This window comes from Brachypodium distachyon, chromosome 1 (genome assembly GCF_000005505.3).
Source record: "Brachypodium distachyon strain Bd21 chromosome 1, Brachypodium_distachyon_v3.0, whole genome shotgun sequence".
Taxonomy (NCBI): Eukaryota; Viridiplantae; Streptophyta; class Magnoliopsida; order Poales; family Poaceae; genus Brachypodium; species Brachypodium distachyon.
In genome coordinates, this window is record NC_016131.3 from 13,507,621 (window position 1) to 13,526,958 (window position 19,338).

The window sequence follows — 19,338 nt, forward strand, 5'->3', positions numbered from 1 at the left end:
ACAAACCCAAAAATAACTAGAACGGGCATGCACACATATTTCTAGAAGAAAAATAACCCAGTAAAATTGAGAGAAGGATTCAAAGACCGGCGAATTTAGCACATGTGTGGTTCAGATTTGATATGTTTTCAATAAGTTTGGATTTTTCGTAGTTTGAGTAACCACGCCGAGAAGCCATATATACCCCCTCCCTCGCCTGCTCCTTGCTTGCAGGGGAAGTTGATTCGAGCCGGAGAACAAAAAAAAAAAAAGGGAGGAGGAGAAGAGAACGAAGGAACTCCTCCAATCCAAGCAGACCTCGCATCGGACCAGATCCGCCGGCGACGATGGGGCAGGGCACGCCAGGCGGCATGGGCAAGCAGGGCGGCGGCGCCCCGGGCGACCGCAACAAGCCGGGCGGCGACGGGGACAAGAAGGACCGCAAGTTCGAGCCCCCCGCGGCGCCGTCCCGCGTCGGCCGCAAGCAGCGGCGGCAGAAGGGGCCCGAGGCCGCCGCGCGGCTCCCGCACGTGGCGCCGCTTTCCAAGTGCCGCCTCCGCCTCCTCAAGCTGGAGCGGGTCAAGGACTACCTGCTCATGGAGGAGGAGTTCGTGGCCGCGCAGGAGCGGCTCCGCCCCACCGAGGAGAAGACGGAGGAGGACCGGTCCAAGGTCGACGACCTCCGTGGCACCCCCATGAGCGTCGGCTCCCTCGAGGAGATCATCGACGAGAGCCACGCCATCGTCTCCTCCTCCGTCGGACCCGAGTACTACGTGGGCATACTCTCTTTCGTCGATAAGGACCAGCTCGAGCCCGGCTGCTCCATCCTCATGCACAACAAGGTACGGATTCGCGCGCCTCCTGAGTTTTTTTTTGTTCCCCCCTTTCTCGATCTACATGCCTGGTGGATTTGTAGAGGAGATTCGTCAGCCATAGCAAGTCAGATTTAAGCTTGTTCAGTCTAGGATCTTTTAGTTTGCTTAGAGAATTGGGATCTGCGTACTCTGAAGTGGAATCGGGGTATCTGGTGAATTTTCCCCCACCAGGATTCTGCAATTCATGTAACAGAGAACTTGGGATTTATAGTTTCACTTCAGAAACCTAGGATAACTGCAGATGTGAGTGTCATATAATCACTCAAGACTGACTATGGCCATGTGCTATCCCAAATCCTTCTGCTACCCAAACATGCTTTTGTATTCAGTGTCTGATTAACCATGAGGAAGGGTGCAGTATTTGATTGTCTTCAGTCAGAAAAATGAAATCATTGCTATTTCCTTCATAGGGATTCAGAGAATTAATTATCCTACACTATCCATAGCTACTAGATGGTGCCCATTGGGCATTTTTATAGATAGATAATTATCATTTTCTTGTGCTCGACCATGTGGATCGATTGTACCGTCATGCAGCTAGTAAGAAGATGCTGAAGTTACATTGCTCACAAACATATGTTTTCCCAGGTTCTCTCCGTGGTTGGGATTTTGCAAGACGAAGTTGATCCTATGGTATCTGTGATGAAAGTTGAGAAAGCTCCCCTGGAATCATATGCAGACATCGGTGGGTTAGATGCTCAGATTCAAGAAATTAAAGAGGCAGTTGAGCTTCCTCTGACCCATCCTGAGCTATATGAAGACATTGGAATCAGGCCACCCAAGGGTGTCATATTGTATGGAGAACCTGGAACGGGGAAAACTCTACTTGCCAAGGTTAGTGTTCTTGCCTGCATATTGGATGTCAATATACTGCTTTTGTTCTTGCCTTTTTCTAATAACTACTGAAGTGTGTTATGTTGTGTTCTCTACCTTCTCAAATACTCCCTCTGATCCTAAATTGTTATTGCAGGCTGTTGCTAACTCCACCTCTGCAACTTTCTTGCGTGTTGTTGGAAGTGAACTTATTCAGAAGTACCTTGGTGACGGTCCCAAACTAGTCAGAGAACTGTTTAGGGTCGCAGATGAGCTTTCTCCCTCGATAGTCTTCATCGACGAGATCGATGCAGTTGGAACAAAGAGGTATGATGCTCATTCAGGAGGGGAGCGCGAGATTCAGAGAACTATGTTGGAGCTGCTGAACCAGCTAGATGGTTTTGACTCTCGTGGAGATGTTAAAGTTATTCTAGCAACAAATCGCATTGAAAGTCTTGATCCAGCCTTGCTTCGCCCTGGCCGAATAGACCGAAAGATAGAGTTTCCTCTCCCAGACATCAAAACTAGACGGCGCATCTTCCAGGTACTTTCCTGTTAAACTTGACATTACAGTGCAGGATGCATAGTTTGTTTGTTTGTTTCTCATGGACTTTTTAAATCATGCAGATACACACAGCTAAGATGACTTTATCAGATGATGTGAACCTGGAAGAGTTTGTCATGACTAAGGATGAGTTCTCTGGTGCTGATATCAAAGCAATATGCACCGAATCTGGATTGCTTGCTTTGAGAGAGCGTAGAATGAAGGTAAGGCTGGATTTTGATCTCCAGTTCAAATAATTTAACCTTTGGGGAAGGGGAGGGGGGGGGGGGGGAGGGAGGATCCAGTCAAGCAAACCTCTATATTAGATCGATACTTGTCAGGATCAACTCAAATATCACTTTTCCGTTATATACACAACTTCTTGACCTGATTATTTGGGAGGAAGCCACAGTATTGATTTGGCAACAAACTAATTTTTGAATTCACAGTTCACATGATTATTAAGTACTGATATGTTGGTTCAGTACTGGCTGTCATGTTGATCCACATGGTTATTATTAGGTTTTGGACTGCACCTTGTATGCAGGCTTGGCATAATAAATACCAGAACATGATTCGGTACATATTCTTCACTTCACTTTATTGATCTGTTGCTGTTTCCTGATTCCCCTAGGTGATGCACGCGGACTTCAAGAAGGCAAAGGAGAAGGTCATGTTCAAGAAGAAGGAAGGTGTGCCGGAGGGGCTTTACATGTGATAGGTTGTGCACCGGTCTTCATTGCCAAAATAATATTGTAGCGCTATTACATACTGGTCATCATCATGGGACAACTGGTGCCCCTGTCTGGGAAAATTAGGCGTAAATTTGTTTGTAACTCTGTTTTCCTTGAATGGTCGGATAAGCGAATAGTATTGTGTACTCCGTGTTACCCTCCGTGGATGCATTTCTTCTGAAACTCCTGAATCGTGAGCTTAAAGTGCAACTCTCAGTCGTCAAAACTACAGGTGTTCTTCATGTTGTTCAGGCATTACACTCTCCCCCAGTAGCTACCGCATCAGAGGAATAGGCGACGGTGTCGGTTCTCTTCAGTATCTTCAGAAGCACCATTATGTTTCTGACATGACACTGGATGCAGTCCATGTAAATGACACTGCTCACTGTCTGACACGGAAGAAACACATCAGCTGAACAGTATCGGTAACCAACATATGCAGAGACTAGTCTCCTTCCGATCGCCGTCGATGGCCTCTTGGTGGATGCCTGCAGGAAGAGATGATGCCAATTCACTACTGCAATTGCCAGAAAGCGCTGAAACCACCTGTCTCTGATCTAGAATGAACATCTTCAGAAGCAAGTTTACTGTCAGAGTACAAGACATGGATAAGTTGTTGGTGCATATATTCGGTGCGGGAGAGAACCTTGCATAATTAGTTGTTGCTATCTGAGATGTGCAGCAATAGCTCATCGATCATGTATGCATGCAGCACGCTTGTGCTTTGTTTAATATGTAACCCCCACATGCATGATCGATCATACTTATAGAATACCGAGCTCCTTGATCGATCATACTTATTCCAAAGTTGAGATTCGTCTTTCCCTGCATCATACTATCATGCATATCACTGTCATCGCCCATATATAAAGCCTGTCGCGATTATTGATTCTTGGTTTCAACGACAGTTTTTGCTTTGCTTGAATTGCCTTTACCTCAAATACTAAAATCAGATCAACTAGTCCCAATACAATAAACTTGTCCCAGTACATATGACATTTGCAAAGGAAAAGGCCAAGTTGGTCCTCCTCCTTTATTACTCCACCATGATAACAACAACGAGAACAAGGAAGACGACATTATGCAAGCAGCAGCTAGCTAAGCTAGTGACAGGTAACTCAATCGATCGAGCTCGCAACGACGTCGGTCAGCCCATTCAGCAGCCAAATCAAGTATAATTAAGCTGCCCGACGGCGGCGCTGGAGGAGCTAGAGGGCGAGGAGGAGGCAGGGGAGGGAGTTTTGGGCTTGGTCGGGACGGCGGCTCTGCCAGACGCAGCACTTGCCGGAGTTTGCGAGGAGGCGGGTGACGGTGAGGTCGGTGTTGAAGTACTCCCTGAGCTGCGTGATCACCCCATCAGGACCCACCGTCCACGCGTGCACCCAGTAGCAGCCCCCGTGCTCGCCGGCGCCCTCGGCGATGACGGTGCCGGAGCCTGGCAGGGCGTCCACGGAGTGGGGGACGAAGGCGAATGAGGATGATGGAGTGCCGGTGAGGAGGTGCATCATGTGCTGGTGCTTTGGCGGGCCATGGAACCACCACTCGAGGTCCGGGGCCAGCAGGGAGTGCACGGCGGCGCGATCGCCGGCGCCCAGGGCCTCGTACAGCCGGAGAACCAGGAACTTGTCCCGCTGCTCCGCGGTCTCCCTCTGATCCGTATCGAACTCGAACTCGGAGGCGAAGCCCTCCAGTTGATCCGGGTTAGCCAGCTCCTCCTGTCCTGATCCACGCGCAAGCCGGCCGGCCGCGATATGTATGTATGTCGGAGACGAAGAAGAAGAAGACTTTGCTGCTGTTGATGCTACTACTTCTTGGCTTTTATAGAGCCAAGGATTGATCGTGCGCGCCAGGGCAGCGTGGACACGAACCCGGATTAATTGCATTGGGTGCTGCTGAGTCGGACAAGTACTACTGGCAAGATGAGTGGGTGCGACCCACCAACAGGGCACAGCTCTCATATCATAGTGTGGCGAGTGCGTGTGAAAACTACCACCCTTCCTAGCCGAGGAAGGGGCAGGGGCACCCGTGGATATCCATCGGATCCCTCGTGCCAATCGACAGGGAGGTGATTCGCCTACATGATGCATGCACGTACGTGTAATTGGCTGCTGCGCCTGTTTATTACTGAGGCATTTTACGATACCCCTATACTGCTAAGTGGTGGGAAGAGTACATACATCTGGACCATTGATTTGATAAAGGTAAGAAAGACATTTGCCATTTAAAAGTATAAAGGGTAAAAGATTTTTCCTCTGTACGTGAATAACAATTTGTAATGGGCTGGAGCCTGAAGCCCATTTGCTCTCGTCACCTAGCTCTCTGTACACGTACACGACGACGAGATTGTGTTCGTTCGGCCGCCAACCGCTCGACTCGCTCGGCGGCCAGACTTGGCCGTCCCAGCCGTCGTAGCCCTCGCCCCGGCCATCGGACTCCTCCGTCCTAGCGACGTCGTCGACCTCGCCCTGGCTGCCGGACCCTGCCGTCCCAGCCATCGTCGACCTTGCCCCGGCTGCCGGATTCCGCCGTCCCTGCCGTTCGTCTAACTCCTCCCGGCCGCTTACAAATTTTAGCACAAACAACAATCAGAACTCGGTAGGCTAGCTGTTTGTCGTGGTGGATCGCGTACTCACTCCGTCATCCATCCAGAATGTGTGAGATTAGCCGATGACGCTACGTCGTGGAATTTTTGTATGCGTGTTATTGAGGAGTGCGCGGCTGCAGGCCTGCAACGGCGTTACGGCGAGGAAGACGATCGCCGCCGCAAGAAACGAGGAAGGCAGAGACTCGGGCATGGTGGTGGCATGCCTCTAATCGTAGAAATGGGGCTCGGCCCAACACTCCTGGATAAATTACTTTTACGTAAAAATATATCGATGCAAATAGTCGATAATGCCATGAAAAATGAACGGTCAGATTAAATATATACTGCTCTCCTTTCCGGTCAGTACAAAAGTACCGTAAAAGAGCTCTTATTACTCCCTCCGTCCCGACTTTCTATTACATGTATCTAGCTAGACTTTTTTAGGCATATATACATCCATATTTGGTAAATTTGAGTCACTTAATATTTAATATGGGACGGAAGGAGTACGAATCTGGATACACAAAATCTGCTCTTCTTGCATGCTACGCCGGCGGCCTCTTGTGTTTGGTCGCGGGTCACTTGTCAGCCGCCACGCATTGCTTGCATGGCTTTCATATTCTGTGGTTGCAACAAAATTCTTGGAACGTACGTATAGAGCATGCTGGGGGAGTGCCACCCGGGGCGGGCTTTCAATTCCCCCGGCCCAGGTAGCCTCAACATATGTGATGTGATATGTGATCATGCATATACACAAATTAGACAGAAGAGCAGGTTGGGACCTTTGCCTGCAAGACAAACGAAGCTTCCTCGAAGTTTGACTCACCGGCCGGCCGGCTTTGCTGCTGCTTACCTCAGCCAGCAATCGAGCTAGGCAACGTAATTACGCTCTATTTCTAGTTAATTCACATGCGTCATATATATGAGTTTCTGAGCTGGCATGCATAACATGCCTATTATTATTTCCTCGATCTCCTAATTAACCACACACGCTCTAGCTCTCTCTTAGTACAAGGAATAACAGACGTAAGCAGAAATTAAATCAATTAAGGTCAGCAAGGCAGGTTTTCTTTAACCAATTCCTGCCTAAAATGATCGAGATGACATGATATGATGTGCGGCGTTTCCGTGATACATTTTTCCTAATCATGATATGATTGTGGAGAAGAAAGCAACACCATGAGGCTGCTTGATACTGATACGTCTACTCATCGATCCAATCTTTTTTTCCTTTCATTTTTGGATGATCTGCCAACCTATCAGCCCTCCGGTAGCCATCACCAACCCAACTTACCCAAAACACATTTCATCGACCCGCCCGGTTATAATATAGGTGGATCGATGCAGGACGAAAGCTGCTTTTCTAAATTAACCAGGCCACATCTTAATTTTGGTGGTTAATTATCTAGAGCTTTGAGGAAGCTGCTTATCTTATAAGTAAGTCTCTTAAAGCAACGCCAAAAAGAGATGCACGCATACATCCATCCCCGTCAGCAGTTAGGTAGACACTCCATCAAGTAAACTCTTGATTAACCATAGTGGTGAAACTATCTTTTCACTGATTAAGCACAAATCGCACCGTAGATCGACCATGGTGGAAAGCCCTTTTAGAGCACTGGACCTCACCAACGACTACTACACAATCATCTAATCCTTTATTAAGAAGATCTTTAATTAGCACCGCAAACTCTTGGCACTGCACTTGCCAAGCTCACCATGCATTGAGTAAATCAAAAACCCATACGATATAGTCACTTATACACTCAACAGTTGCATGAAATACACCTATAAACGACCTTATTAATCTGCACTGGAATGGCCGGCCGACGAGTAGTTCTTCCAGAGATCATGGGGGGACGAACTGTATATCATCATCTAGTTTGCCCTTGCAAACGCCAGATCAAGGAGCGTCCTGAAGAACTTGTGTGGATAGATTGGTGGGTCCTCTGTAAGTGCCTGCATTTTTATGGGATGGTAAAACGTGCCAACAGTTAATTAAAGGTCACAAGCTAGGTTTAGGACAAACATTTATGCAGTTTCTGGAGTGGTGTGGGCAGAGGTCAAGGGCTTAATTAATTACCTGGTGAATCAGAACCGTGGATGGAGTCATCCCAGGTACAGTGTTCACCTCTATCAGCAGAACCTTCATTCAGGACCAAATGAAGGAACCGTTATTAATTGCCACAGCTAATTCTTTTTGTTCTTCACATTCTAACCGTGCAAACATGAGCGGGAGAGATTGAGGGAGGTACCTCTCCGTTGCGCACATTCACAAATGCGTCGATGCGCGAGAAACCTTCCAGACCCAGTGTGTTCGCCATCATCTCGATACAACTTTTGCACTTCCGCAGCGCGTCCTCGCTAGGAGTGCAAAAGATGCAACATTAAGTCAGGAATTAATAAGAGATGAACCAGAAGCTATTAGTTATATATGTTTGTCTCAAATACTGAAAATACAAGATATGTTTTGCCACTGTTGTTTCAAAAACAGAGGCTTGAACTGTTTTCACAGCAAGCAATCACACCAAATCATGAGGGAACAGAGCAAATATGGTTCGTCAACTGTTTTCACAGCAAGCAAATATGCATCAACTAAATCCGACAGCACAAAAATGGGAATTGACAACAGGAACAAGTATAGTACCTCATAATTGTTGCTGGAGGTGGTGTCAAGTTGATTCCGGTTCCACCTGGAAATGGAATTAAATCTTGTTTACACAATGACACAAAGGAGGAAAATACCGTGACAAGTCACAGTACAGAAAAGAAGACATTCATTCATGAAACATTAGCAATTTCTCTGATGAACTGAGCCTAAGACAATATGACTTGACTGAACTAACCAATGTGAACCTTCAAAGACTTGTTCCAGACTAATTACCTTGAAATTTCTCTTCGAGCGATAAAATATCACCACTTTCTTTGACCGTGATACTTGGATTTAACGAATGCATCTCCCCACATTTGCCAACTACACCGACAGTCACTTCAAGCCACTCCTTTTCTCCCTTCCATACCAGATGACGGGCACTGTCATCCCTTGATTTATTTGAAATGATAATTTCGTCGGTTTCAATAAATGGCTCAAAAATTAAAGACTCTGGAGGAGGGACTGGCATCTCAATAACTCCATGTGCCTAGAAAATAGAGATCGATGTAAAACATGCATATCAACATCAAGTCCCTCAGGCTTAATGAGTTATCAATTGAACTTCTGGTACCCTAGATAGGCAGTTAGCAGGCAGACGCTGAAGCTTTCTCCTCAATGCAGTTACATAGACTTCCAGGTCCTCCGGACAGCTGAAATAGAATGTTTCATAATGAGCCATGTATAAGAGAGTCAAACATACAGTCCACATGTTAAATAATTGAAAAGTACAAGTGAACTGGAGCTAAGGGAATGCTCACCACAGTCTTGCCACGCCAGTTGAGCATCCATCACGTGCAGGTTTCACACATACTGTTTCTGTTTGTAGTTTTGATTTCAGGTCATTCCAGATATCAACAAGAGATGAGCTTAGTAGCTCGTCTGTTTCTCGTACACCCTTAGGTATTGTGTGAATTCCATAACCAGCCAACTACACAAGTGCCAGAAAACTCGTGAACCATCTTGAAATGCCACAATAAGAACATGAGTACAGCTCTAACAAACTGTCATACTCATAAATCAAATTTAAATGATCGTGGGATTCCGTAAAGAGAAGACCCGAAAGGCTCATACATGGTCGACGGCAAGTGAAGTTGCAACCTTGTCCATACATGTCCTAGAAGCTATTGGTCCTGGCCCTGCATAAAGAGAACTTCGATATTACCATGGTTATATTTTAGAGTTGGAAACACAGAGGCACACTACAAGCTGCAACTGAACCTGTGTAAGGAACTCCTGCAGATTCCAACATCAATTGAATGGTACCATCCTCTCCAATACCGCCATGAACTACATGTAATATATTGGAGATTGAAATAGCAAAACAAAAGAAACCATACATAATGAATGCATAAGAATGCCACAATGTGAATCAAGTGAGGTAAGCTTTCGATTATGTATACGTCTTTGCATCTGTATTTTCACTCTGTGCCTTGCCACCTATGTTTGTTTTTGTTGTTATGGGAGAAAGTAGCTGATGTACTAACTGTGTTTATTAATTCCGATAATACTCTTCCCTAAAAAGGAGACAAGCCAATTTTCAATACCACGTTTCATTGGGTTGTATATGTGACATCACTACTACATAGATATACGTAAAGGACAGAGATTATTGTGCCTAGAAGGCTAGAAGTTCAGCTAGACAAGTCTGGTTTAAAAAAATACCTGCTACGAACACTACAGCTTTAGCTTCTTTAACATGGTCAATCCATTGTTGCAGAGAGTACTTGGTAGGTTGTTCATCAGCGATGTCAAAGCCAGCAAACCAATCTTGTTTGCTTAATGCTTGTTCAAGTTCTTTCATTACTTGATCACGCAAGCGAGATGTTATTTCAACCCGCTCTGGTTCAATTGCCTCCAAACATGCAGCATGAACTTCTTCAGTGGTATGTCGTAACACTAATGAATATCTGTCAAACAATAAGTAGCTAATGACTGAATGAACCTTACCAATAACAGCTATAAAGAATGAACCCATCAAAGCTAGGCTGATCATTTAAGATGAAAGTAACAAAAGGATTTAATTTTAAGATCAAATAAAGTTGGAATTCCCTGTTTTCAAACAGTAACTAAGAGATGAATTACGCAATACTAGAACTATGATATTTGATCTTGTGCAGGTGAAGCTTCATAGTATTCTACACTTAACGAGGTGGTGGGAGACAAAGAGACTGCTTTCTGGAGCTTCGGAATCATATAATACCAAGTTGATTTGTTTGACAATACTATCAAGAAGACCCAATTAGGAGAACTAACACTTACGGCAGTGTCCACACGTCACGTGAACTTTCGCCATCTTGGTTGTGGGAAGAAGAATACCCATTTGCAGGCGTAAGCAAGCACGGTGTCACATCAAGCTAACGCCACCAGAATAGAAATGAATATAAACAATCAGCGCTTGAAAATGGAACATAAAAGGCTAGGATACAAAACAGTCCTAGATGTAATGATAGCAAAGAACAAAGTGAACATGAGCTGATTGCAATCACTCAAACACGCATGAAAGCATCAAGAATATAAACACCATGGTAATCAATGATTAGGTAATTAGCTATTTGGAGCTAAAGATCTTACATCCTCGAAGCCTTGCAAATTAAGCCAGACGTTTGTGCCACTCATAAGAGATACTTGCCGCTCTGAAGTGTCACCACCAAATATCACAAAAGCCTTCTGCTTGTGTGTTCCGTTTTGGATTACCTCTGCTTGTTTTGCTGATTGCATTTTTCTGGACAAAGCAGTCCAGGAATTATTGCAAGGAACAAGGGAAGGAAATCGCGAGCAAGCATGCTGAACAATTGTACGGAGGATTCGAGAGTGAGAAAATCCAACCTGAAAAGTGTTGATTTTGTTCTGAAGTTAGTGGCGAGATTAAACATTTACGCACACATGTAGTTGTGCAACACTTACTTGCAGTGATTGCATGGTGATTGATGACTACTGAAAAGCTTTAATACTAATGTTTAATACTGCACATTATGTGCAAAATATGAATATCCTCAATGATGTGGCACAGCAGTAAGAAAAGGTGTAAATATAGGAGGAAAAATCATGTATCCTAGTTGAATTAGTTTTTATTTTACAGAAATGGAAATTTCCAAATTAGAATGGACATGGTACAAAGTATTAGCAGTGGTACCTTTGAAGCTTGTTGGAATAAAAAACTGGTTTGCTCCATCCCGCTTATCTGTTAATACAGGATAATAGATGTCACACATTAGAAACTGCAAGCCACGGCGCACACTTAAGCATGAGGAATTTTTCTAAAAAAATGCTTACCAAGTTAATATCAGTGAAAAGGACAGTACCATACTCTGTATTTCCAAATCTACCACCATTTTCACCTGATGAAAGGGTACTAACAGGAGTTGGTAAAAACCAACCATCTATCCTAGCGAAGTCACGAAGGCCAAGATGGCGAAATAAAAGAGATACTCCTTGTCTTATGCAACCAATCACCTCTGGCGGAAAACGTGGAGGCGTGTGATAAGTAACCTGTGAAGGGATCAATATTCAATGCATTTGCAAACTAAAGTTACACAGATCAATAAAAAATATCTGCCTCTAGTCCATGTATACGACCAAATCAGATTAGTAGTATGTGGGTCTATATACCTTTTGTCACATGAAAGTAGTTATAGAAAAGCACCGTCTCATTTTGGGAAATAATTGTTACACAGATCAAAATGAAAGATAAAACATCCGCCCTTGTGCATGTATACAGTATCACTTGCATAATAGCACGCACTCTATATTTTCAATACCTGTCGAGTCGGAAGGTACTTCCTACGGTAGTTAAATATTGTATCCTCCTGAATATCATTATTGCCAGATGATTGAAGCTCAACCTGCGGAAAAGGAGACAAAAGACAGTAGTTAATATCATATCCTTTTTGTCTTGGACGCCGCCGTTACTTTTACAGAAACAAAAAAAAGCTGATGAAAAGCAGAAACTTGATGTAAACCATACTTCAGTTGGAAGGAGAACAACAGGCTCACTGGTATTAGCTGTCCCAACATCAATAACAATGGCTGTAAACTCACAGCCCCCTTCAAGGAAAACTTCTACGATAACTTTGTCATCAATTCCCTGTTAGACATCAGAGTTACCAGGTTAAAGACACTTTATTTTCTCTTTAAGAAACATAGCAGTAAGTACTAACTACCATGTACCTCTGAAATTATTCCCTCGGCTTTCTCAGCTGCATCATTAGCACCATAGGCAACAACCACACCAATACTTGATCCAGCTCTCGTAGGTTTGACCTATATAAGGACATGAAAATACATACTAAACAAGCCAATCCACGATATAATGTTTTAAGTAAGGCATCCTTACTTACCACCACTTTGCCATTTTCTTTATTCAAGTTGATGCTTTGGAACCATTGCTCCAACTCTGACTTGGCCAACTTATCCTTCTACTTTGCCATAGCCCATAGGTGACAAATGGTCAGGCCCCAACAGAAGAGCATCAGTATTAGTAAATCACATACCACACCTCCTATAAAATCATACACTGTAAATTTTACAAAGAATTATTGAAGACCAATCAAGTCACGGATCTTGAAACAAGCATCATGTCGAATCTTCAATTTTTAAAGACATGCTTTTGTTTTTCTTAACTACTCCTGTGTTTGTTAGATTCAATGCCTTATTTTCTGAAACAAGCACGTGAAGCAGAGTTGAGTTGTGAATGATAAGAAACTTTGAAGGGTGTCACTGCCTGTTTCACTTACAAACTGCATATTGGTGCACTAAAACCTTTGTGTGTCATATAAGTAGTAACATTTTAAAAAGAACCATACTATTAAGTATTAACAGGGATAGATATACATATTTGTGTCAAAAAAATAGATATACATATTACATCAAGAGAACATAACACAGTAACAAAGAAGATTTACCTCTACAAGAAAGTTCGGTACTGTTAAGAAACCTTGCGCGTTGAGCTCGATCGATGCACTATGCTGCAATCATATTCAGCATTCAACGAATCAGGTCATTTCGGCAATTGGATCGGTTCATATCAAGTGAATAACAACAGAAGTTTGATGTTCGTGAACACAAGTCACAATTCAACTCCACTTATTGCCTTCCATCCAAGTACCAAGATGGCATTGAAGGATGATGAAAGCATAGTAAAGGGGAATGAATGCGACATGGAACCTTGAACTATGTAGGGCCATATAAAAATAGTTACGGGACAGTGGCACTATCTCATGGTATGCAGAGCATACCTTGTCAAAAGCACGACGACATTCATTAGAGGGTGTCCCGACAAATGGGACATTTGTTTTCTCCAAAAGCTCCTGAAATATTTTAAAGAACAGGGTAAACATATAAAATATCACAAGCACTAAATTTCGATCAAGTATTGCAGATATTGATGAACAGGGGTGACAAGAAAAGGGTTAGGAAAAAGTGAACCGAGGACCACCGACTCCAAACTTTATAAGTAGGAAAGAAAACTGAGAGCCACTCAACACTATATGCTAGTGCAATGCCCAGTTCAAAGTGAGAATCCACACGCAAAGCATGAAGCAACATATTTAAGAACATGGCTGTAAAGCACTATTCAGTATTTACTGGTAACTACTAACCTGAATACTACCATCTTCACCAAATTTGCCATGTATCACCGGGAAGACAATGTCAACATTGGCAGCAAGATGCTCCGTGAATTCAGATAAGGAGCGGAATTCTTGTGCTAGACTGTAAGAAGCGAAATCCAAAATTGAACAAGTTTGAAATGGACTAAAATTAGTAAGGTGAAGAAATAAACCCTGGCAACAAGCTCACCTTTCAAGCTTGAAATCAAAATCAGAAGGGGTGTTGGAATATAGCTGTGGAATAGAACATGACAAGAGTGTCATTTTACAAACATAGTGCTCTGAAAAATAGCTAGATTCGACGAGGTGCTCCAGGATGCATACACAATCTCTTCCAAACAGAGTAGGTAAATACACTTGCATGACACACACTGAATGAGCAACCAAACCCCAAATAAGAGCTGGCTCTGTGATGTACATCTCTCGTGGCATTCACAACATGTAAGAAGCAAAAAAAATTATAAACACAGTAGCATCATGTGCACATACAGCACAACCACCAGCGTCGAGCGCGGAGCGAATAGCTGAATGATTCAGCTAAGGAATGACAGAAAATTCAGCTAAGACATCATCGCTCACCTGTGCCGGTGATATCCCGTAGGCGTTCATACCGCAGTCGATGTAGTAGCAGCTCACCAACAGATCCTCCCCCTGCAATGCATCCAACAATTCCCATCAACCAACCAAGAGAGAGTGACCAAGCGTTGACCCGATCGTCAGCGCAGTCAAACCTTAGCCACCAGTATCACAGCTCAAGTCAAACCCTCAACCCAATTCTAAACCCCAGTAAACGCGGTCGATGGGTCGATGCAGCAAGGAAGGAAAAGAGAGGCTGACCTGGATGTGATCGAGCACGGACCGGGCGGAGTTGAGCGAGATGCCCCTCTCGGCGGAGGGCCCGCCGCAGACGAGCCCGACCCGGAGCGGCCTCCCCTCCTGCTCCGCCCCCGCCGCCGCCATCCCTTCAGCCTCCCGTCCGGCGACCACCGCGCGGACAGGACGAGGAGCGACCGAGACGCCTCGCGCCCGTGACGCGAGCCGCCTTAGGCTGGCCGATGCGGGCTCGCGGCGCCGGGAAGGGGCGCGAGGGGTCGTCGCGGGTAGCAGCAGCGGGGGCGCCTGCGCGAGGGAGAGCAGCAGCATGCGAGAACACGCGGTGCAATGCGGTGAGGGGGGGATTAGGAGGCGGTTGTCAGCGACGGAGAGCGATCGGCGAAGCAGGCGTGTGCGGTGGGGGTGGTGGTGGTGGCTGGCCTGAGCTGGAGAGCGATGCGGGGACGTGTCGCTCTTGTAGCGGATGCCGCCGGCGACGGCTTGTCGTTTCCGCCGGCGCCTTCAGTTCAGGTTCAGGGGTCAATTCAGATAAAACTACCCTCCTTTAGATAAAACTACCCTCCTTTATGCGATCCATGTCATCGAGCACTTAAACGGACAAGGCAAGTGTACTACTTATTAAATTACAGTAATGCAGTTCTCCCTTTACTTAACATATCTTGTATGCATTGTGATTTGAAACTTCTTTGCATTTTTTTAATAAATCTTCTTCCAAGGAAATTTGATCGAACTCGTTTGTTCCGTTATTTTGATAATGGAACCCCATCCTTCATGGTCGAATGGAAAAAAAGGGAAATTTGATCCATACTTTGTGAGTTTATATGCATTGAGCCAAATTTTAAAATATTTTTTTGGAGAGATCACCGCGGGGGGTGGGGGCTGGGGGGGAACCCCACCTGAATTGCATTGCATTTTTTTTTTCGATGGGAAGTTGCATTGCTGAAGAGATTCTTTAGAGTGCAATAAAATTTACTGACGACATGATTGTCTTACTTGGCCGTCTTAGCCCAATATCTTACAAGCACAGCCAAAACCATTTGTCTTACTGAAAATTGTAAGGTGTAGGAGACACTCTATTTTTAGAACAGAACAGCCGGCAACTCCTTTTTTTTCCTTTCTGAAATCTAGACAGCCGGCAACTCAGACAAATAACCTCCACTACACTGAAGGAAGGGAGACAGTACTGAAGGGAGGAGCCACTGTATTATACGCATGTCTTCCTCCTGCCCCACCCTCTTGATAGTATACGCATGCAAGACTATATATAGAGAGAGAAATGAAAATCTCAAATCAAATTAGTGTGTACATATATACAATACACATTTTGCTCCCCTCCAAATTAAATCTAGATTACTAGTAGTAGTACACGTGTATAAGTTAATCATGGTGTGTTTAGCACCAATACACACACACATATACATATATTGTCACAATTAAACTCAACATATGCATAATTGAATTGATCAGTGCGCCCTCCCATCCTCTGACTGTGGGAGCAACCCAGGGATGTAAGGCACGCCAAACTTGGGGATAAACTGCTGCCCCTGGATGAACGTCTCCACAGTGAACTCCTTCTGGGCGTCCTCATAGGTGACCGTCTTGATGCCGCCCCACTTGGCGCGCTTGCTCATGTCGGCGCCGGGGCCATGGTTGTCGACCTCGGCGTAGAAGAGGGTCTCGAGCCCGAAGTTGCCGTTCCACTCGAGCCACCCTTTGGGGTCGATGAAGGCGCCGATGTTGTTCTGGATGTAGATCGTCCTGGAGTACTCCTTCCATGGCCTGGCAAGGTAGGTGGCGATCTTGCCCGTGGAGGAGACGAAGTCCGGGTGCGGCTCGATGGTGTTGTTGTGCATGACGGTGCCGCCGACGGAGCGCTTCTCGCGCCGCCCCTGCGCCGTGATGATGTTCACCTGGTTGTCCATCGGCTTCCGAGGCTGGATCAGGCAGTTCTGGATCACCACCTGCATTTGATCATCCATTTTTTTTTTCAAGTTTACAGAATCATGGCACAGAGATCGAAGCTAGCTTAGTGAAATTTCTAGTACTTGTGAGTTGCCGAAGATGAAGTCGATGGTGCCGGTGATGCGGCAGTCCCGGAAGAACTGGCGTTGGGCATGGGTGTAGAGTGTGTCCTGGTAGCCGTCGAAGGTGCACTGGAAGAAGACGGCCTGGTCGCTCTGGACACGCAAGGCCACGGCCTGGTGGTTGGCCGCCCCCGCCGTGTTCTCCACCCTGATGTCCCTCATGAAAAACCCATTGCCGATGGCCTCCATGGTGGCCGTGTCCTTGGTGGTGAGGTTCATCTTGAAGTTCTTGTTCCCGGTGATGATGGTCTTCTCGGCTCCGTCGCCGATCATGACCAGGTTGGTGATGGGCCGCCCCACACTCACGTACTCCTTGTACGTCCCCGCCTTGACGTACATCACGTACATCGCCGTGCTCTTGGGCGGCACCTTGGCCAGCGCCTCGTTGATCGTCTTGAAGTCGCCGCTGCCGTCCGCCGCCACCGTCACGTTGGGTTCGAAATCCATCGGCGACGACGACGACGACGAGGATGGTGCTCCGGCAGAAGCCTCCATGAGGCGCCTCTTCCCATCCGTCATCCACGTGGGGGCACCATCATCAGCGAGGAGCCGACGCTTGCCGAAGCTGAGGCTACCAAGGGTAGCCGAGAACTGGTCAACCACGGCCAGGATGTCCTCCGTGAGCTCCTGGGAGGCATTCAGAGCGCCCTTCATCTTGGCCGAGGCGTCCCCGGTGGTGTTAAGGAAGCCGTCAAGACATGTCTCCTGGTATGTCAACGCGGCGGAGAGCCAGGTCTTGAGGTCATCGACGGCCTTATTGAAGTCGGTCATCTCGAAGCCGCCGAGCTTGTCGAAGCTGGTCTTGAGGTCCTCGACGGCGTACTCGAGGAGCTCCTTGCAGTTCTGGAGTGCCCCCGAGGTGCGCTTGTCGTTCTTGAGCTCCTCGAGCGTGGCGGACTCGGCGACGGCCTTGTTGATCTTGGCGGAGGTGGCCTCGAAGATGGCCTTGGCGAGCTCCGTCGGGGAGGTGGGCTTGTCGCCGCTCATCTTGCTCAGCTCCGCCTCGCACGTCTCCTTGTAGTCCATGGGCTGGCAGAAGGCCTTCACGGACTTGACGGAGGTGCTCAGCTGCCCGCCTTCTTCGCCGCCGCCGCCGCCGCCGTTGTTGTTCTTGGACGACACCACGCACACGGCGGCCACCACGGCCACCACCAGCACCGTCGAAGCGCCGATGATCGCGGGCTTGCTCATCGTGCCGGTCGATCAGTGCGGAGGGGTGTGTGGTGTTGGAAATTAGGGCGGGGAGATGCCGGTGTCTTCTTATAATTTGGGGTGGAGGAATTTAGCGTGTGTTCATGCATGCATGGAAGATGGTATTGGATGGATGGAGGGACGTTTGAGCTTTGAAGGCCGCGAGGTGTACGGAGAGTCGCACGACAAAAATAGATCCAAGTTCTCAAGTTCCTTCCGTGTCGTTTGGGCGTCAAAGGGCGTCAAAGGGCCAAAAGTGCATGCATGTGTCATATGTGCATGGAATAAACTTCCATTTTGCATGTACTTAATTACCATGTGTATACTACCACCACAGTGATTAGTTACTTGACTGTCGTTTCTCTTTGGATTGACTGCATAAAGACGAGCCAAAATGACAATGGCATTTTTTTCCTTTTGCTGTTTCCAGAAGCATGAAAGGCCGTGGAGGCCCATCTGTTGCCGTATAAGGCCCAAAATGACGACGACGTGCTAACATACGGGCTTGAATCTGCCGGATCGATAAACGGCCCATGGAATTATGGGAAGGATGTTTGTTAGAGTGCGATCGATCAGTTTATACAGAGTCCATGATGTTAGGCTGTGTGTGTTTGGTTCCAAAGTGGGGTGGAATGGAATGGAATGATTTTTCAAGGCATAGATTCATGAAAAAACAAGACATAGATCATCATGAATAGCACATAAATGGATTACATAAAGGTGGGGTTTGTGATGGTCTATGCCTTGATTTTTCAAGTATTGAACTGTTGTATAGATCCTTACTTTTGTAATCCATTTATGTGTTATCCATGATGATCTATGTCTTGTTTTTTCAAGTATTGAACTGTTGTACAGATTCTTGCTTTTGTATTCGATTTATGTGCTATTCATGGTGATCTATGTCTTTTTTTGCAACTATTGCACTGCTGAACAGATTGTAACCATTTTTCAAGTATTGTTATTGCTACACAGCAATGGAGGGGGTGGAGTGATTGTGTGGACAAATTCAATGTCTGCCATGATGCCGAGCAATTTGGCCAACCTTGTGGCTACTGGCGTAGGAACATCAAGTGGTTTCAAAAGGGTGCATCTTAACAACTGTGCAAAGGTTTTGAATGAACACTTCAAGACAGGTATCACTCATGCTCAGGTTAGCAACCACCTTAAAAAATGGAGGAAGGTTTGGATCAATGTTACAAAGCTTCGAAATTTGAGTGGTGCTCTATGGGATGGTGATACTTTCACCATTCTTTTGGATCCTGAACACTATGCAAATCACATCAAGGTAAGTTGGACAGATTCTAACTTTTTGTATACGTTTATGTGCTATTCATGATGATACATGCCTTGTTTTTGCAGGACCACAAAAGTGATGTGAACTACTTGAATACCCCCATCGAGCACTATAATGCTATGGCCACAATTTTTGGAGCATCTATGACAA

The 19,338-nt window shown here is 45.9% G+C and overlaps 4 protein-coding genes across 5 annotated transcripts; 1 reads left to right on the forward strand and 3 right to left on the reverse strand.

The window, feature by feature from the left end:
* Positions 1 to 203: 203 nt before the first annotated feature.
* LOC100842930 (26S proteasome regulatory subunit 4 homolog) lies at positions 204 to 3,155 on the forward strand. Its single transcript, XM_010235328.3, has 5 exons — positions 204 to 821; positions 1,443 to 1,688; positions 1,825 to 2,211; positions 2,295 to 2,435; positions 2,846 to 3,155. Exons 1-5 carry the CDS (start codon positions 327 to 329, stop codon positions 2,927 to 2,929), a joined length of 1,353 nt encoding a protein of 450 aa, XP_010233630.1. The 5' UTR covers positions 204 to 326; the 3' UTR covers positions 2,930 to 3,155.
* Positions 3,156 to 3,853: 698 nt separating this feature from the next.
* LOC100839760 lies at positions 3,854 to 4,828 on the reverse strand. Its single transcript, XM_003559703.4, has one exon. It carries the CDS (start codon positions 4,826 to 4,828, stop codon positions 4,154 to 4,156), a length of 675 nt encoding a protein of 224 aa, XP_003559751.1. The 3' UTR covers positions 3,854 to 4,153.
* A 2,214-nt stretch (positions 4,829 to 7,042) lies between these two features.
* On the reverse strand, positions 7,043 to 15,116 carry LOC100840063. Of its 2 annotated transcripts, XM_003559704.4 has the most exons (24): positions 14,623 to 15,116; positions 14,365 to 14,436; positions 13,976 to 14,019; positions 13,777 to 13,888; positions 13,414 to 13,485; positions 13,081 to 13,143; positions 12,517 to 12,594; positions 12,347 to 12,439; positions 12,144 to 12,263; positions 11,938 to 12,021; positions 11,453 to 11,668; positions 11,313 to 11,360; positions 10,751 to 11,005; positions 10,439 to 10,533; positions 9,842 to 10,086; positions 9,398 to 9,466; positions 9,251 to 9,315; positions 8,938 to 9,107; positions 8,751 to 8,829; positions 8,411 to 8,666; positions 8,174 to 8,219; positions 7,782 to 7,890; positions 7,610 to 7,672; positions 7,043 to 7,485 (listed from the first exon to the last, which is right to left on the reverse strand). In XM_003559704.4, the coding sequence occupies exons 1-24, from the start codon at positions 14,926 to 14,928 to the stop codon at positions 7,405 to 7,407; spliced, it is 2,841 nt and encodes a 946-aa protein (XP_003559752.2). In that variant the 5' UTR covers positions 14,929 to 15,116; the 3' UTR covers positions 7,043 to 7,404. The 2 variants fall into 2 exon arrangements, with proteins under 2 accessions (XP_003559752.2, XP_024312961.1); XM_024457193.1 differs by lacking the exons at positions 14,365 to 14,436; positions 14,623 to 15,116 and adding an exon at positions 14,110 to 14,227 and having other exon boundaries at positions 7,069 to 7,485.
* Positions 15,117 to 15,890: 774 nt separating this feature from the next.
* LOC100840363 (pectinesterase) lies at positions 15,891 to 18,003 on the reverse strand. Its single transcript, XM_003559705.3, has 2 exons — positions 16,665 to 18,003; positions 15,891 to 16,580 (listed from the first exon to the last, which is right to left on the reverse strand). Exons 1-2 carry the CDS (start codon positions 17,892 to 17,894, stop codon positions 16,083 to 16,085), a joined length of 1,728 nt encoding a protein of 575 aa, XP_003559753.1. The 5' UTR covers positions 17,895 to 18,003; the 3' UTR covers positions 15,891 to 16,082.
* Between the last annotated feature and the right edge of the window lie 1,335 nt (positions 18,004 to 19,338).

What these genes read in the sequence shown, in the direction of transcription:
- LOC100840363 (XM_003559705.3), bottom strand. Translation starts at nt 17,894, where the DNA reads ATGAGCAAGCCCGCGATCATCGGCGCTTCGACGGTGCTGGTGGTGGCC. An exon ending in TCATCTTCGGCAACTCACAA is followed by an intron (nt 16,581 to 16,664) that starts GTACTAGAAATT and finishes GATCAAATGCAG; the next exon opens with GTGGTGATCCAGAACTGCCT.
- LOC100839760 (XM_003559703.4), bottom strand. Translation starts at nt 4,828, where the DNA reads ATGCAATTAATCCGGGTTCGTGTCCACGCTGCCCTGGCGCGCACGATC.
- LOC100840063 (XM_003559704.4), bottom strand. Translation starts at nt 14,928, where the DNA reads ATGCTGCTGCTCTCCCTCGCGCAGGCGCCCCCGCTGCTGCTACCCGCG. An exon ending in TTTTCACTGATATTAACTTG is followed by an intron (nt 11,361 to 11,452) that starts GTAAGCATTTTT and finishes CTGTATTAACAG; the next exon opens with ATAAGCGGGATGGAGCAAAC. An exon ending in CCTCCAGCAACAATTATGAG is followed by an intron (nt 7,891 to 8,173) that starts GTACTATACTTG and finishes TTGCACTCCTAG; the next exon opens with CGAGGACGCGCTGCGGAAGT.
- LOC100842930 (XM_010235328.3), top strand. Translation starts at nt 327, where the DNA reads ATGGGGCAGGGCACGCCAGGCGGCATGGGCAAGCAGGGCGGCGGCGCC. An exon ending in CCATCCTCATGCACAACAAG is followed by an intron (nt 822 to 1,442) that starts GTACGGATTCGC and finishes ATGTTTTCCCAG; the next exon opens with GTTCTCTCCGTGGTTGGGAT. An exon ending in TGAGAGAGCGTAGAATGAAG is followed by an intron (nt 2,436 to 2,845) that starts GTAAGGCTGGAT and finishes TGATTCCCCTAG; the next exon opens with GTGATGCACGCGGACTTCAA.